We start from the raw sequence: 17,726 nt of genomic DNA, 5'->3' as shown, positions 1-17,726 counted from the left end.
ACAACAGTAGAAAGTACCAGATGTCCTTGTTGCTGTCTGTTTCCTGTACTTAACTGTCCTATAGCTGGTGTCATTTGAGAATAGTCATAATGGTGGATCTGTCACAACTTTCATATGAAGTCAATGTATAGACTTGATATATCACCAAATAATAAGATACAGTTTCAATTTATTTGTTTGAGAGACAAATAACGTGAAGTCTATTTATATCAATCATTTAGCTTGTGGGTTCAGCTTGTAATGGATCTCTGTCTTGTGTGTTCACAGCTTGGTGGCTGGTCTTCCCCCTAACTCTCCCATCTTTAAGTCCTGGGTCCACTGTTGGGCTCATCTGAGCCACGAGGTACAGTCGCGCTCATTCAGCTGGAGCAAATGGAACACTCATCAGACTGGTTGCATTTGTGTGTGTGTGCATGTCATTGTTTTCTCTGGTAGTGTCTGAAACGGTCTTTTTGTTTGTCACCCATTAGGGCCATCTCTTCCGAGGATCCAGCTTCTTTTTCCGCCGCGTGCCTGTGACTGGGATGGCTTTGACTGAGGAGTGATATAATCAACCAGCGCACAACCTGTGCCACTGTTCTCCTTCCTAACTGGTACCTCAGTGAGACCAATGTACAGCCCACCAAGTCAAACCGCCCCCTCACCTTAAACCCCCCAGCGGATACAGCAGGTGCAGCAAGATATCAATGGGCTAGGTGTTTTACTGAACTTTCTTTTACTGAATCAAAGTTACTTACAAATTAAGAGTTGTTTTGTTAATCTTGTTTTTAATCTAAATAATAATGTAGCCACACAAAAGTAAGAGGTCGGAGGAGTGAGACTTAATGTGAGCAAATCAAAACGCTATCGAATAGATTTTGACTTGGTTGAATGCTGAGGGTATAATCTCCTTTTAGTACACCAGCACGAAGTTGCACTATTTTTTTATATTTGTTTGAATCTATCACTTAATTTTGCCATATATTTATTTGTATATACAGTTTAAATAAGTTCTATGTAGGCTTTAGATTTGGATAGTGGATTTTCATCTATTGAAAATATGCCAAATGTTTATTTTTCAAAGGGTCTTCCTAGTAGTATGATAAGTGGTTGCATTCGAAAGTGCTAATTTGCTTCCTAACAGAAGTGCTTTAACCAATAATTATATTCAGAAACATCATAAGCCCACGAAAACTGGAGTGCTCTCCTTGAAGACTAATTTGACCACAGGTTCTTGCAATTTCATACAAATTGCAGCTCCAGTGAGCTCTTGCGACGAGAGAAGTAAGAAACAAGGGAGGAATTCAGAGGGCAACCAGTGGTTTTCAGTGATGTCCAAAAAACATGGCCTGCCATCCACAAAAGGTTCTCTCTCTGTGGCCATATTGACAAATGTTCTTAATATATCACTAATTTTATATATGTTCTAATTTGTGTGAAGTGATGGGTATGTTTGTGTTACTGGTGACAAAGAAATGCTAAATTACAGTGCCTTAGAAAGTATTCACACACTTTGACTTTTTCCACATTTTGTTGTGTTACAGCCTCAATTTAAAATGGATTAAATTTTCTGTCACTGACCTACACACAATACCCCATAACATCAAAGCGGAATTATGTTTTTTGAAATGTTAACTCATTAATAAAAAATGAAAAGATGAAATGTCTCGAGTCAATAATTATTCAACCCCTTTGTTATGGCAAGCCTAATTAAGTTCAGGAGAAAAAAATGCTTAAGTTGCATGGACACACATACAATTATCTGTAAGGTACCTCAGTCGAGCAGTGAATTTGAAACACAGATTCAACCACAAAGACCAGGGAGGTTTTCCAATGTCTCGCAAAGAAGGGCACCTATATGTAGATAGGTAAAAAAAAAGAAGAAAAAAAAGAAGTAGACATTCAATATCCCTTTGAGCATGAAGTTACTAATTGCTCTTTGGATAGTGTATCAATACACCCAGTCACTACAAAGATACAGGCGTCCTTCCTAACTCAGTTGCCGGAGAGGAAGGAAACCGCTCAGGGATTTCACCATGAGGCCAATGGTGACTTTAAAACAGTTCCGGAGTTTAATGGCTGTGATAGGAGAAAACTGAGGATGGATCAACAACATTGTAGTTACTCCACAATACTAACCTAAATGACAGAGTGAAAAGAAGGACGCTTGTACAGCGTAAAAACATGCATCCTGTTTGCAACAAGGCACTAAAATAATAATGCACAAATGTGGCAAAGCAATTCACTTTTTGTCCTGAATACAAAGTGTTATGTTTGGGGCAAATACAAGACATTACTGAGTACCACGCTCCATATTTTCATGCATACTGGTGGCTGCATCATGTTATGGGTATGCTTGTAAGCGTTAAGGACTGGGGAGTTTCTCAGGACAAAAAATAAACGGAATGGAGCTAAGCACAGGCAAAATCCTAGAGTAAAACCTGGTTCAGTCTGCTTTCCACCAGACCCTGGGAGATTAATTCACCTTTCAGCAGGTCAATAACCTAAAACACAAGGCCAAATCAACACTGGAGTTGCTTACCAAGAAGACAGTGAATGTTCCTAAGTGGCCGAGTTATAGTTTTGACTTATATCTGCTTAAAAATCTATGGCAAGACTTGAAAATGATTGTCTAGCAATGATCAACAACCAATTTGAGCTTGAAGAATTTTGAAAATAATATTGTACAATCCAGGTGTGCAAAGCTCTTAGAGACTTACCCAGAAAGGCTCACAGCTGTAATCGCTGCCAAAGATGATTCTAACATTTATTGACTCGGGTGTGAATACTTATGTAAATGAGATCTTTCTGTATTTCATTTTCAATACATTTGCAAAAATGTCTTAACATGTTTTCACTTTGTCATTATGGGGTATTGTGTGTTGATGGGTGAGAAAAAAATATATTGAATCCATTTTGAATTCAGGCTGTAACACAACAAAATGTGGAATAAATCGAGGGGTATGAATACTTTCTGAAGTATGATGAAAGTGGTTGTGCATATTATGACACATTTTGCATTCAGGCTAAGGGTGTGTGCCTGAACTCTGAACCGACCACATCTGTTGGATGAGTCTCTTTGACTGCAGTTGAACATCCCAGTTAACCTGACAATTTACAGTTGACCACTAGTAACATATAAATATAAGGAATCACCTTACCACATCTTTTACATTATCATTATCTGCCCCCATGATCAGTGTTAACCACAAAATAATACTGACTGGGTTTTTTATGGGCCATTTGTGTCCTTATTCCTGTTTTTTGTCAAGTTCCAGTTTGTTTGCGATGGATTCCGCAAATTGTGTCTACTTGAAATAATGTGTGGAAATAGCATGCAGAAGAGTGGATTTATTATAATTTTTTAAGCACTTTAAAGAAAACCATGAATCTTTTTATCATGTAATTAAGAATATGGTGTCTGGTGCTGTAATCTTTCAGTATGTCTTTTTTCTCATAATGCCACGAGTATTTACTCTTGTGTGTTCTGAGTTCGCAGTCAAACATTCCCTGTAAAATGTGAGCTCTGAAAGAGGGAGAAGCAATGACGAGGCAGTTGCTTTGCAACCTTGCAACGTCTCTTATTTTCATAAAAATTGAATGTTTGCCTATCCTATCTGTGTTTAAACCTATCCTGTGATCTGGTTTTATTTATTTAAAAAAAGAAATGACATGAATGTGATGGTCTACAAGTAGTAATTTCTGGCGGACTTACCAACTGGACAGACACACAGCTACAGTGAGGGAAAAAAGTATTTGATCCCCTGCTGATTTTGTACGTTTGCCCACTGACAAAGACATGATCAGACTATCATTTTAATGGTTGGTTTATTTGAACAGTGAGAGACAGAATAACACCAAAAAAAATCCAGAAAAACGTATGTAAAATTTTTTTGAAATTGATTTACATTTTAATGAGGGAAATAAGTATTTGACCCCTCTGCAAAACATGACTTAGTACTTGGTGGCAAAACCCTTGTTGGCAATCACAGAGGTCAGACATTTCTTGTAGTTGGCCACCAGGTTTGCACACATCTCAGGAGGGATTTTGTCCCACTCCTCTTTGCAGATCTTCTCCAAGTCATTAAGGTTTCGAGACTGACGTTTGGCAACTCGAACCTTCAGCTCCCTCCACAGATTTTCTATGGGATTAAGGTCTGGAGACTGGCTAGGCCACTCCAGGACCTTAATGTGCTTCTTCTTGAGCCACTCCTTTGTTGCCTTGGCTGTGTGTTTTGGGTCATTGTCATGCTGGAATACCCATCCACGACCCATTTTCAATACCCTGGCTGAGGGAAGGAGGTTCTCACCCAAGATTTGACGGTATATAGCCCCGTCCATCGTCCCTTTGATGCGGTGAAGTTGTCCTGTCCCCTTAGCAGAAAAACACCCCCAAAGCATAATGTTTCCACCGCCATGTTTGACGGTGGGGATGGTGTTCTTGGGGTCATAGGCAGCATTCCTCCTCCTCCAAACACGGCGAGTTGAGTTGATGCCAAAGAGCTCGATTTTGGTCTCATCTGACCACAACACTTTCACCCAGTTCTCCTCTGAATCATTCAGATGTTCATTGGCAAACTTCAGACGGGCCTGTATATGTGCTTTCTTGAGCAGGGGGACCTTGCAGGCGCTGCAGGATTTCAGTCCTTCACGGCGTAGTGTGTTACCAATTGTTTTCTTGGTGACTATGGTCCCAGCTGCCTTGAGATCATTGACAAGATCCTCCCGTGTAGTTCTGGGCTGATTCCTCACCGTTCTCATGATCATTGCAACTCCACGAGGTGAGATCTTGCATGGAGCCCCAGGCCGAGGGAGATTGATAGTTATTTTGTGTTTCTTCCATTTGCGAATAATCACGCCAACTCTTGTCACCTTCTCACCAAGCTGCTTGGCGATGGTCTTGTAGCCCATTCCAGCCTTGTGTAGGTCTACAATCTTGTCCCTGACATCCTTGGAGAGCTCTTTGGTCTTGGCCATGGTGGAGAGTTTGGAATCTGATTGATTGATTGCTTCTGTGGACAGGTGTCTTTTATACAGGTAACACGCTGAGATTAGGAGCACTCCCTTTAAGAGTGTGCTCCTAATCTCAGCTCGTTACCTGTATAAAAGACACCTGAGAGCCTGAAATCTTTCTGATTGAGAGGGTGTCAAATACTTATTTCCCTCATTAAAATGCAAATCAATTTATAACATTTTTGACATGCGTTTTTCTGGATTTTTTTGTAGTTATTCTGTCTCTCACTGTTCAAATAAACCTACCTTTAAAATTATAGACTGATCATTTCTTTGTCAGTGGGCAAACGTACAAAATCAGCAGGGGATCAAATACTTTTTTCCCTCACTGTATACATTTATACTTTCGGTGCCAGGCAGAGGTTTGAATGAGAGGATCGAAGAGTGGTAATTATCTGTATATTTATTAGTTGGGAGTCTTGGGACACACGCACACACACTATAATTTTTGTTCCCTGTACAGTCGTGGTCAAAAGTTTTGAGAATGACACAAATATTGGTCTTCACAAAGTTTGCTGCTTCAGTGTTTTTAGATATTTTTGTCAGATGTTACTATGGTATACTGAGGTATAATTACAAGCATTCCATAAGTGTCAAAGGCTTTTATTGACAATTACATTAAGTTTATGCAAAGAGTCAATAATTGCAGTGTTGACCCTTCTTTTTCAAGACCTCTGCAATCCACCCTGGCATGCTGTCAATTAACTTCTGGGCCACATCCTGACGGATGGCAGCCCATTCTTGCATAATCAATGCTTGGAGTTTGTCAGAATTTGTGGGGTTTTGTTTGTCCACCGCCTCTTGAGGATTGACCATAAATTCTCAATGGGATTAAGGTCTGGGGAGTTTCCTGGCCATGGACCCAAAATGTTGATGCTTTGTTCCCCGAGCCACTTAGTTATCACTTTTGCCTTATGGCAAGGTGCTCCATCATGCTGGAAAAGGCATTGTTCGTCACCAAACTGTTCTTGGATGGTTGGGAGAAGTTGCTCTCGGAGGATGTGTTGGTACCATTTTTTATTAATGGCTGTGTTCTTAGGCAAAATTGTGTGTGAGCCCACTCCCTTGGCTGAGAAGCAACCCCACACATGAACGGTCTCAGGATGCTTTACTGTTGGCATGACACAGGACTGATGGTAGCGCTCACCTGTCTTCTCCGGACAAGCTTTTTTCCGGATGCCCCAAACAATCGGAAAGAGGATTCATCAGAGAAAATGACCTTACCCCAGTCCTCAGCAGTCCAATCCTGTACCTTTTGCAGAATATCAGTCTGTCCCTGATGTTTTTCCTGGAGAGAAGTGGCTTCTTTGCTGCCCTTCTTGACACCAGGCCATCCTCCAAAAGTATTTGCCTCACTGTGCGTGCAGATGCACTCACACCTGCCTGCTGCCATTCCTGAGCAAGCTCTGCACTGGTGGCAACAGTGCCCCGATCCCTAAACTTTAGGAGACAGTCCTGGTGCTTGCTGGACTTTCTTGGGCGCCCTGAAGCCTTCTTCACAGCAATTGAACCTCTATCCTTGAAGTTCTTGATGATCCGATAAATGGTTGATTTAGGTGCAATCTTACTAGCAGCAATATCCTTGCCTGTGAAGCCCTTTTTGTGCAAAGCAATGATGACGGCACGTGTTTCCTTGCAGGTAACCATGGTTAACAGAGGAAGAACAATGATTTCAAGCACCACCCTCCTTTTAAAGCTTCCAGTCTGTTATTCTAACTCAATCAGCATGACAGTGATCTCCAGCCTTGTCCTCATCAACACTCTCACCTGTGTTAACGAGAGAATCACTGACAGCACCTTGTGCTGGGGACAATAAAAGGCCACTCTAACATGTGCAGCTTTGTCACACAACACAATGCCACAGATGTCTCAAGTTTTGACTAGAACGTGCAATTGGCATGCTGACTGAAGGAATGTCCAACAGAGCTGTTGCCAGAGAATTGGATGTTCAGTTCTTTACCATAAGCCGCCTCCAACATTGTTTTAGAGAATTTGGCAGTACATCTGACCGGCCTCACAACCACAGACCACGTGTAACCACGCCAGCCCTCCACATCCGGCTTCTTCAGCTGCGGGATCGTCTGATGAGGGGGAGGGGGGGTGCTGAGGGGTATTTATGTCTGTAATAAAGCCCTTTTGTGGGGAAGAACTCATTCTGATTGGCTGGGCCTGGCTCCCCAGTGGGTGGGCCTGGCTCCCAAGTGGGTGGGCCTATGCCCTCCCAGGCCCACCCATGGCTGCGCCCCTGCCCAGTCATGTGAAATCCATAGAGTAGGGCCCAATTAATTGATTTCAATTGACTGATTTCCTTCTATGAACAGTAAAATTGTTGAAATTGTTCCATGTTCTATTCAGTCACTTGGATTATTTTATGATGCCTTTTTAAATGTTTGCTAAGATGATGTATATTTTGTAGTGTTACTTTGAACATGCTGAAACAGTCTCATTAGTTTTGGGCTAGACTATGATCTGTAAATGTCTGCTACCCTTTTTAAAAAGTTGTTGAGTGAAATTAGCATCCTCATCCTACTTGTAGAAAAACACCAATGGCATCCTCCTCTCTTTCATGACTCTGTCATACAGTACACGCTTTTAGTTTAGCCTAAAATTAGCCTACTCCATCTAGCTACATATTGAACTTCCATCCTCTCAGGTTAGGGGCACAATGTATGAATTTATGGTTAGATCAGAATCGCTGTTATAATCATTGGCCAGTACGGAGAATTAAGTATCCAACCCAAATCCCTATCTCCATCAGTGGCGATTTTAGCATGTCAATCTTGGTGGGGCAAACAAAAAAAAACAAAAAATGTTGCACAACACTAAACAATACATTAATTGGACTAGAACAGTGACAAACGGTGCCCACAAACTGTTAGGTCCTACAGGAGTCCCAACAGCAGTCCCAACACCTTACCACTGTTACACCTGGCTATCAGTGGAGCCTTGTCTGGCAGCGAAACAGTTAATTCAGCCTCATTTACTGCCTTTTAAAAAAACATAGCTGATATGGCTGACTTGCTTAAACAAATGTGGTTTCTACTGGCAATTGAGATGTACAAACTATGGCATAAGGGGACAACGAGCGGATGAGAGGCAATCTGTAATTTTGATTAAGGAAAGGGAAAAGGGATACCTAGTCAGTTGTACAACTGAATGCATTCAACTGAAATGTGTCTTCTGCATTTAACCCAACCACTCTAAGACATTAATGAGCGAGCTAGGATGGACGTAGTCAATATAACTATTTGTTCAGCACTTTTGAAATGTACAGCGACAGAATTCAGAACATTGGAATTCTTACAGTATTCTCCCTGTACACCAAGTCAGAACCGTATGATAAATAAAGGGGGCAAATAAGCTGACAATATAAAATTCTTACAATATTTGCTTCTATTCCTTAGGAAACTTTGCAGTATTATATATTTTTGATGTATTATTTATTACATTGTTAGTCCAGAAAATCTTAAGTGTTATTACGTTATTATGTCTCCCGAGTGGCGCAGTGGTCTAAGGCACATATGTCAGAGTCAAGGCCCGCGGGCCACATCCGGCCCGCGAGAAGGTTTTTTACGGCCCCTGGGATGATCTTGATTTATTATTAGAACCGGCCCGCAGACCGCAGCAAGCCGGCAGCCCGCAGATCTTTTACACGCACCAATACTACATTTCCCACAATGCAACGGTGACGCACCGAGCAGTAGGCTGCTTCATTTCAATATTTATTGGCACAGCAGTCGTCAGCATCACAGTAAAATTAACTTTCAGATACCCATCAAAAATGGCAAAACGGAAGGTGGACACTGAGAACCGGGGGTTTCAAACAAGGTGGGAGTCGGAGTATATGTTCACGGAGGTAGCTGGAAAACCTGTGTGTCTTCTGTGTGGAGAAAGTGTGGCGGTACTGAAAGAGTATAATCTGAGACGACATTATGAAACGAAACACGCGGACAAAAACAAGAATATGGACATGGAACAAAGGCTACAAAAGGCAGAGGAATTAAAACGAGGCCTCAAATCTCGACAGGCTCTGTTCAAAAAAGCCAAATCACAAGGCCAGGCTGCTGTCAAGGCCAGTTTTATTTTGGCAGAAGAGATCGCTAAATCAGCCCGGCCATTTACGGAGGGGGATTTCATCAAAAACTGCATGATTAAAGTTTGTGACGAAGTTTGCCCAGAAAAAAGGCAACTCTTTTTAAATGTGAGTCTGAGCAGAAACACCATTGCCGAGAGAGTAGACCAGTTGTCCATCAATCTAAAAGAGCAGCTTGTGAAAAAGGGAAAAGATTTCATTGCATATTCCTTGGCTGTGGATGAGAGCACCGACATTTCTGACATTGCCCAGTTGTCAATTTTCATCCGCGGAGTGGACTCCAGCCTAAGCGTGACAGAGGAGTTTTTGGCTTTACGTCCTATGCATGGCACAACTACGGGGCATGATTTGTATGAAGAGGTGTCAAGATGTGTAAATGAGATGGAGCTGCCTTGGGAAAAACTTGTGGGTTTGACAACCGACGGAGCACCTGCGATGTGTGGACACAGGAGCGGACTGGTGGCGAAGATACGGGAAAAGATGCAAGAGGAAAACGCGACAGGTGAGCTGACAGCTTATCATTGTATCATACACCAGGAAGCGTTGTGCGGTAAAGCCTTGAAAATGGAGCATGTAATGAGCATCATCACGCGCACAGTTAACTTTATCAGAGCCAAAGGTTTGAATCACCGCCAGTTCAAGGCATTTCTGACGGAGTTAGAAACGGAGCATGGTGATTTGCCTTATCACACAGAGGTGCGATGGCTAAGCCAGGGAAAGGTGCTTCAAAGATGTTTCGAGCTTCGTGAGGAGATTTGTCTGTTCTTGGACAGCAAAGGGAAAGACACAACACAACTCCGAGACGAAATGTTTCTGTGTGAAATGGCTTTTCTGTGTGACATTACGAGTCATCTGAATGCAATGAACTTGCAGCTGCAGGGTCGGGATCATGTCATCTCTGATATGTACAGTACAGTGAAGGCATTTAAAACCAAACTGACTCTGTGGGAGACGCAGATGCGGAAAGAAAATTTGAGCCACTTTCCCAGCTGCCAGACCATGAAAGAGAAGCTCTCTACCAGTGCGTTCCCGAGCGCACAGTTGGCTGATAAAATAGGTATGCTTGCCGCTGACTTTCGACGCCGATTTGCTGACTTTGAAGCACAAAAAAGCAGGTTGGAACTGCTCGGTAACCCATTTGCTGTTGACGTGGAAAGCTCACCACCAAACCTCCAAATGGAGTTGATTGACCTCCAATGCAATGATGCACTGAGGGCAAAATATGCGGCAGTGGGTGCTGCGGAGTTCGCCCGTTTCCTCCCCGACACAATGCCCCAGCTGCGCATCCAGGCTGCTCAAACGTTGTCTATGTTTGGCAGCACATACCTGTGTGAACAACTGTTTTCTTTGATGAACCTGAACAAAACATCACACAGAAGTCGACTTACTGCTGAACACCTCCACTCAATTCTGAGGATTTCCTCAGCTCAGAGCCTTACCCCGAACATTGATGAACTTGTGGAAAAGATGGGACACCACCAAGTATCACCCTCAACCTCAAACAAGTGAACATTACTGTGCAATCACATATTTAGAGTTTTTACTCAGTTCAAGTTTAAAAGTTAAAGTTTAATATTTGTTTTCACTGCATGTTACTTCTCCTTAAACAAAGTGTTGTTTTTGATTAATAGATTTTTGCACTTTATTTTATTGTATTTCAATCCAATTATATTTAAAAAATATTTCAGTTGAGTGGATGATAGAAAATTGCTATTATTGTTTTTTTCTTTGAAGTAAATTTAGCCCACTTTTGCTAAAATAGAAAATATAGGCTACTGATGGTGCCTTGAATACCGGTTTCTTTCATTTAATGTTCATGTTATGGGGATTTTTATATAAAGGAAATTTGTCTTTTGTGTCTGTTGAAAATTAAAGATTACTGACAGAGCCATAAGAAAATATTGCTTTATTTATCTGATCATATTGGAATATATTTGTTAGGTTTTCAGTAGGTTCAATTAGGTTCACTAGACTATATGCGTCATTTAAAAAATTTTCAATGAACATTCGAACAGTCCGGCCCTCGGCTTGTAGCTAAATTTTTTATTTGGCCCTCCGTCCATTTGACTTTGACACCCCTGGTCTAAGGCACTGCATCGCAGTGCTAGCTGTGCCACTAGAGATCCTAGTTCGAATCCAGGCTCTGTCGTAGCCGGCCGCGACCGGGAGACCCATGGGGCGGCGCACAATTGGCCCAGCGTTGTCCAGGGTAGGGGAGGGAATGGCCGGCAGGGGATGTAGCTCAGTTGGTGGAGCATGGTGTTTGCAACGCCAGGGTTGTGGGTTCGATAAAATAATGTATGCGCTAACTGTAAGTCACTCTGGATAAGAGCGTCTGCTAAATGACTAAAATGTAAATGTAAAATTACATACAGCCGGGAAGAACTATTGGATATCAGAGCAGTGTCAACTTAAAAGCTCTACGACCAGGAATACGACTTTCCCAAAGCGGATCCTTTGTTCGCACCACACAGGGCACTTGAACTGATTCCAGAGGCCGACCCAAAACAACGCCGCCGGAGGAGAGGGAGCCGGAGCGGTCTCCTAGTCAGACTTAGGAGGCGCGCACACCACCCATCGCTTCCGAGTATATTACACGCTAATGTCCAGTCCCTCGACAACAAAGTGGACGAGATCAGGGCAAGTTTTTTTTTCCAGAGAGACATCAGGGATTGTAACATACTCTGTTTCACGGAAACATGGCTCTCTCGGGATATACTGTCCCCGTCCATACAGCCATCAGGGTTCTCAGTACATTGCGCCAACAGGAATAAACATCTCTCCGGGAAGAAGAAGGGTGGGGGGGTAGGTTTCATGACTAACGACTCATGGTGTAATTGTAACAACATACAGGAACTCAAGTCATTTTGTTCACCTGACCTAGAATTCCTCACAATCAAATGCCGACCGTATTATTTCCCAAGACAATTCTCTTCGGTTATTGTTACAGCCGCGTATATCCCCCCTCAAGCCGATACCACGACAACCCTCAAGGAACTTCACTGGACTTTATGCAAATTGGAAACCATATATCCTGAGGCTGCATTTATTGTAGCTGGGGATTTTAACAAAGCAAATTTGAGAAAAAGGCTAACTAAATTCTATCAGCATATTGACTGTAGCACTCGCGCTGGAAAAACACTGGACCATTGTTACACTCATTTCCGCTATGCATACAAGGCCCTCCCTTGCCCTCCTTTCGGCAAATCTCACCACGACTCCATTTTGCTCCTCCCTTCCTATAGGCAGAAACTCAAACAGGAAGCACCCATGCTTAGGACTATTCAACGCTGGTCTGACCAATCGGAATCCACGCTTCAAGATAGTTTTGATCACGCGGACTGGGATATGTTCCGGGTAGCCTCTGAGAATAATATAGACGTATACGCTAATTCAGTGGGGGTTTATAAGGAAGTGTATAGGAGATGTCGTACCCACTGTGACTATTAAATTCTACCCTAACCAGAAACCGTGGATAGATGGCAGCATTCGCGAAAAACTGAAAGCACGAACCACCGCATTTAACCATGGCAAGGTGACGGGGAATATGACAGAATACAAACAGAGTGGTCGTTCCCTCCACAAGGCAATCAAACAGGCAAAACGTCAATATCGAGACAAAGTGGAGTCGCAATTCAACGGCTCAGACACGAGACGTATGTGGCAGGGTTTACAGACAATCACAGACTACGATAGGAAAACCAGCCACTTCGCGGACACCGACGTCTTTCTGCCAGACAAGCTAAACAAGTTCTTTGCCCGCTTTGAGGATAACACAGTGCCACCGACGCGGCCAGCGACCAAGGACTGTGGTCTCTCATTCTCCGTGGCCGATGTGAGTAAGACATTTAAACGTGTTAACCCTTGCAAGGCTGCCGGCCCAGACGGCATACCTAGCCACGTCCTCAGAGCATGCGCAGACCAGCTGGCTGGTGTGTTTACGGACATAAACCAAACACTGCATTCCACAGTAAGAACATCAGACCAAAGGTTAAGCATGGTGGTGGTGGTGTGATGGTTTGGGGATACTTTGCTGCCTCAGGACCTGGACGACTTGCCTTAATAGAAGGAACCATGAATTCTGCTCTGTATCAGAGAATTCTACAGGAGAATGTCAGACCATCCGTCTGTGAGCTGAAGCTGAAGCGCAGCTGGGTCATGCAGCAAGACAAGGATCCAAAACACACAATCAAGTCTACATGAAAATTGCTAAAAAGCCACAAATTGGAAGTTTTGGAATGGCCTAGTCAAAGTCCAGACCTAATCCCAATTGAAATGTTGTGGCAGGACTTGAAACGAGCAGTTCATGCTTGAAAACCCACACGTCACTGAGTTAAAGCAGTTCTGCATGGAAGAGTGGGCCAAAATTCCTCCACAGCAACGTGAGAGACTGATCAACAACTACAGGAAGCATTTGGTTGGAGTCATTGCAGCTAAAGGTGGCACAACCAGTTATTGAGTGTAAGGGGGCAATTACTTTTTCACACAGGGGAATTGGGTGTTGCATAACTTTGTTTATGAAATAAATGAAATAAATATGTAATTGTTGTGTTATTTGTTCACTTATGTTCCCTTTATCTAATATTAGGTTTTGGTTGAAGATCTGATAACATTCAGTATCACAAATATGCAAAAGTAGAGAAAATTAGTAAGGGGGCAAATACTTTTTCATAGCACTGTATATATTGTATTCTATACTATCTTAATAATGTTTACATATCTTGCATTACCCATCTCATATGTATATACTGTATTCTATATTCTATACTATCTATTGCATCTTAGCCTATGCCACTCTATGCCACTCTGATAATGACATTACTCATCCATATATTTATATTTAATTAGATTTGTGTGTATTAGGTTTTTGTTGTGGAACTGTTAGATATTACTTGCTAGATATTGCTGCACTGTCGGAACTAGAAGCACAAGCATTTCGCTACACTCGCAATAACATCTGCTAAACATGTGTATGTGACCAATACATTTGATTTGATTTGATTTTGATTTGATTATTTTTCTCTAAAACAGGCTATAGGTTACATGTGCACAACCAAGTCAGAACAGTAGGCTAACTTATGAGGGGAAAGGCAACCAAATTATTAGGGTGAGGCACATGGGCTACTAACAGCTTACTACACAACATACACTTAGTATTACTTTCTTATCTAAAGTATACATATCTCCCTGGCATATTACATCATTTATGCAGCAGCATACAAGACATTTTTGGTCTCACCTTGTTGTGCTGTGCTCACTTGAACAGGAAGGTGGCGCGGCGGTCCTTCGTGGGCAAATTTTGTTATCAACGTCTGGCATTCTCTGGTTTTATGGTGCTTTCAAGACAACTGAGAACTCCGGAAAAAATAAGTTGAATCAACCCCTACGCTCCGTATTTTCCAATGGCTGCCCCACCACCACCACAGAAATCACTGAGCTAGGCTGAAACACCTGCATTTTGGAGCTGACTTAGTCAAGAAAGCAAAAAAGAGACCATGTTTGTATGCGGCTTTATTAACTCAATATTTATTTGTATTTTTTGGGGGGTAAACAGGTAGGGCTCAAAACAGGTGGGGCTCTGCCCTGAATGACAGGTCGCCATAGATCTCCATCCATGGGTAATTTATGAAAGGGCAGATTTTAGCTAGCTAGCTACCCACCGGAGGACAACACAACGAAATGCAACAATTCACGTTTTTTCTGTAAATTACGTGTGCTTTTGATGTAGTTGGGGTGAAGTCAAATCCAAACTGGCTTCCCTTGACACTTTATTTTGGTGTGCCAGGACCATTCACAGTTGAGCTCACTCAGACTAGCTCAACGCTGATTGGTTATTATTTTTATTTATTTTTATCAAGGGAAGACAAATGCTCTCTGGCTTCCCTTGCATGCAATGCTATGAGCGGCAACAATACCATCAGATAGATGGCCTACATATACTGAGGCACGAGGAGTGCTGTTTCGTTCGCTCGGATGCTTTTGCCGTTGAGATACATTCAGCCTCTTGCGAATTGAAGTAAACTTATGAAACACAGAGAGACGAAAGATACATTATTTTATGTTTTTTCTTGGTATATTTTTTGGAAAAGCCAGGCTTTTTTTTTACACTGTAGTGAGGTCTAAGTGCTTGAATCGAGATGAGCAGAGATAAATTGAGTGATATGAGAAATAAACATTTGCATCATTTAGAGTGTTTTCATGAAACTAAAATAGATTTACTGTTAACACGAAGACTTCACACTTGCTAGCTAAATATAATGGCACAGATAATCTGGCAAACTGGAAATGTTGGAAATCCGTTTTACAAATATTGCACAATGCATTTACATACAAAGAGAGAGAGCACAGTATACCATTGTTGTATTTGTATTTATTATGGATCCCCATTAGCTGCTGCCAAGGTAGCAGCTACTCTTCCTGGGGTCCAGCAAAATTAAGGCACTTATACATTTCTTTAAACATTACAATATATTCACAACAGATTTCACAACATATTAAGTGTGTGCCCTCAAGCCCCTACTCTACTACCACATATCCACAACACAAAATCCATGTGTACGTGTGTATAGTGCATATGTTATTGTGTGTTTGCATGCATGTGTCTGTGCCTATGTTTGTGTTGCTTCACAGTCCCCGCTGTTCCATAAGGTGTATTTTTATCTGTTTTTTAAATCTAATTTTACTGCTTGCATTAGTTACTTGATGCAGAATAGAGTTCCATGTAGTCATGGCTCTATGTAGTACTGTGTGCCTCCCATAGTCTGTTCTGGACTTGGATTGTGAAGAGCTCTCTGGTGGCATGTCTTGTGGGGTATGCATGGGTGTCCGAGTAATTCAAACAGACAGCTCGGTGCATTCAACATGTCAATATCTCTCACAAATACAAGTAGTGATGAAGTCAATCTCTCCTCCACTTTGAGCCAGGAGAGATTGACATGTTAGCTCTCTGTGTACATCCAAGGGTCAGCCATGCTGCCCTGTTCCTCTTTGTGGCACCTGACCACACGACTGAACAGTAGTCCAGGTGCGACAAAACTAGGGCCTGTAGGACCTGCCTTATTGATAGTGTAGTTAAGAAAGCGGGACAGCATTTTATTATGGACAGACTTCTCCCCATCCTAGCTACTGTTGTATCAATATGTTTGGACCATGACAGTTTACAATCCAGGGTTACTCCAAGCAGTTTAGTCTCCTCAATTTGCTCAATTACCACATTATTCATTACAAGATTTAGTTGAGGTTTAGGGTTTAGTGAATGATTTGTCCCAAATACAATGCTTTTAGTTTTTCAAAATATTTAGGACTAACTTATTCCTTGCCTTTTAGCCTAAAATTTCATTTAAGGTGCTCCAAAGCTTTTTACTATAATTCTTTATGTCATTTATCTTTGTTTCATAGTGTAGTTTCTTCTTCTTTTTATTCAGTTTAGTCACATGATTTCTCAATTTGCAGTACGTTTGCCAATCGGATGTACAGCCAGACCTATTTGCCATTACTTTAGCCTCATCCCTCTCAACCATACAGTTTTTCAATTCCTCATCAATCTACGGGGATTTAACCGTTTTTACAGTCATTTTCTTAATGGGTGCATGCTTATTAGTAACTGGGATAAGCAATTTCATAAATGTGTCAAGTGCAGCATCTGGTTGCTCCTTATTACACACCACGGACCAACAAATATTATTTACATCAACAACACACACAAACTTATTGTATGACCTCTTATACACTATATTGAGGCCCAGCCTTTGGAACTTTGGTTTTCCTAGATACAGTGCCTTGCAAAAGTATTCATCACTCTTGGTGTTTTTCCTATTTTGTTGCATTACAACCTGTAATTTAAATGGATTTTTATTTGGATTTCATGTAATGGACATACACAAAATAGTCACAATTGGTAAAGTGAAATGAAAACAATTACTTGTTTAAAAAAATTCTAAAAAATAAATAACGGAAAAGCCCCTAAATAAGATCTGGTGCAACCAATTACCTTCAGAAGTCACATAATTAGTTAAATAAAGTCCACCTGTGTGCAATCTAAGTGTCACATGATCTGTCACAGGCCCCAGAGTTTGCAACACCACTAAGCAAGGGGCACCACCAAGCAAGCGGCACCATGAAGACCAAGGAGCTCTCCAAACAGGTCAGAGACAAAGTTGTGGAGAAGAACAGATCAGGGTTTGGTAATAAAAAAATATCTGAAACTTTGAACATCCCACGGAGCACCATTAAATCCATTATTAAAACATGGAAAGAATATGGCACCACAACAAACCTGCCAAGAGAGGGCCGCCCACCAAAACTTATGGACCAGGCAAGGAGGGCATTAATCAGAGAGGCAACAAAGAGACTAAAGATAACCCTGAAGGAGCTGCAAAGCTCCACAGCGGAGATTGGAGTATCTGTCCATAGGACCACGTTAAGCCGTACACTCCACAGAGCTGGGCTTTACGGAAGAGTGGCCAGAAAAAAGCCATTGCTTAAAGAAAAAAATAAGCAAACACGTTTGGTGTTCGCCAAAAGCCATGTGGGAGACTCCCCAAACATATGGAAGAAGGTACTCTGGTCAGATGAGACTAAAATTGAGCTTTTTGGCCATCAAGGAAAACACTATGTCTGGCGCAAACCCAACACCTCCCCC

General features: G+C 41.9%; 1 protein-coding gene and 1 long non-coding RNA gene across 2 annotated transcripts in view; one reads left to right on the top strand and one right to left on the bottom strand.

Moving 5' to 3' along the window:
- Positions 1-1,849, top strand: part of LOC311149575 (mitochondrial carrier homolog 1-like) — a 61,042-nt gene extending 59,193 nt beyond the window's left edge. Inside the window, exons 11-12 of the mRNA XM_084186752.1 lie at positions 268-343; positions 471-1,849. Of these exons, the coding sequence (XP_084042878.1) occupies positions 268-343; positions 471-545 (151 nt within the window). The 3' untranslated portion in view covers positions 546-1,849. The remainder of the gene's footprint in view (positions 1-267; positions 344-470) is intronic.
- LOC311149819 overlaps positions 1-17,726 on the bottom strand; it is a 398,282-nt gene that overhangs the window by 95,841 nt on the left and 284,715 nt on the right. The gene's annotated exons all lie outside the window — the stretch shown is intronic.

The sequence above is a fragment of the Coregonus lavaretus genome, assembly GCF_964263955.1.
Source record: "Coregonus lavaretus genome assembly, chromosome: 22".
Taxonomy (NCBI): Eukaryota; Metazoa; Chordata; class Actinopteri; order Salmoniformes; family Salmonidae; genus Coregonus; species Coregonus lavaretus.
This window is presented reverse-complemented; position numbering and strand designations above follow the sequence as displayed.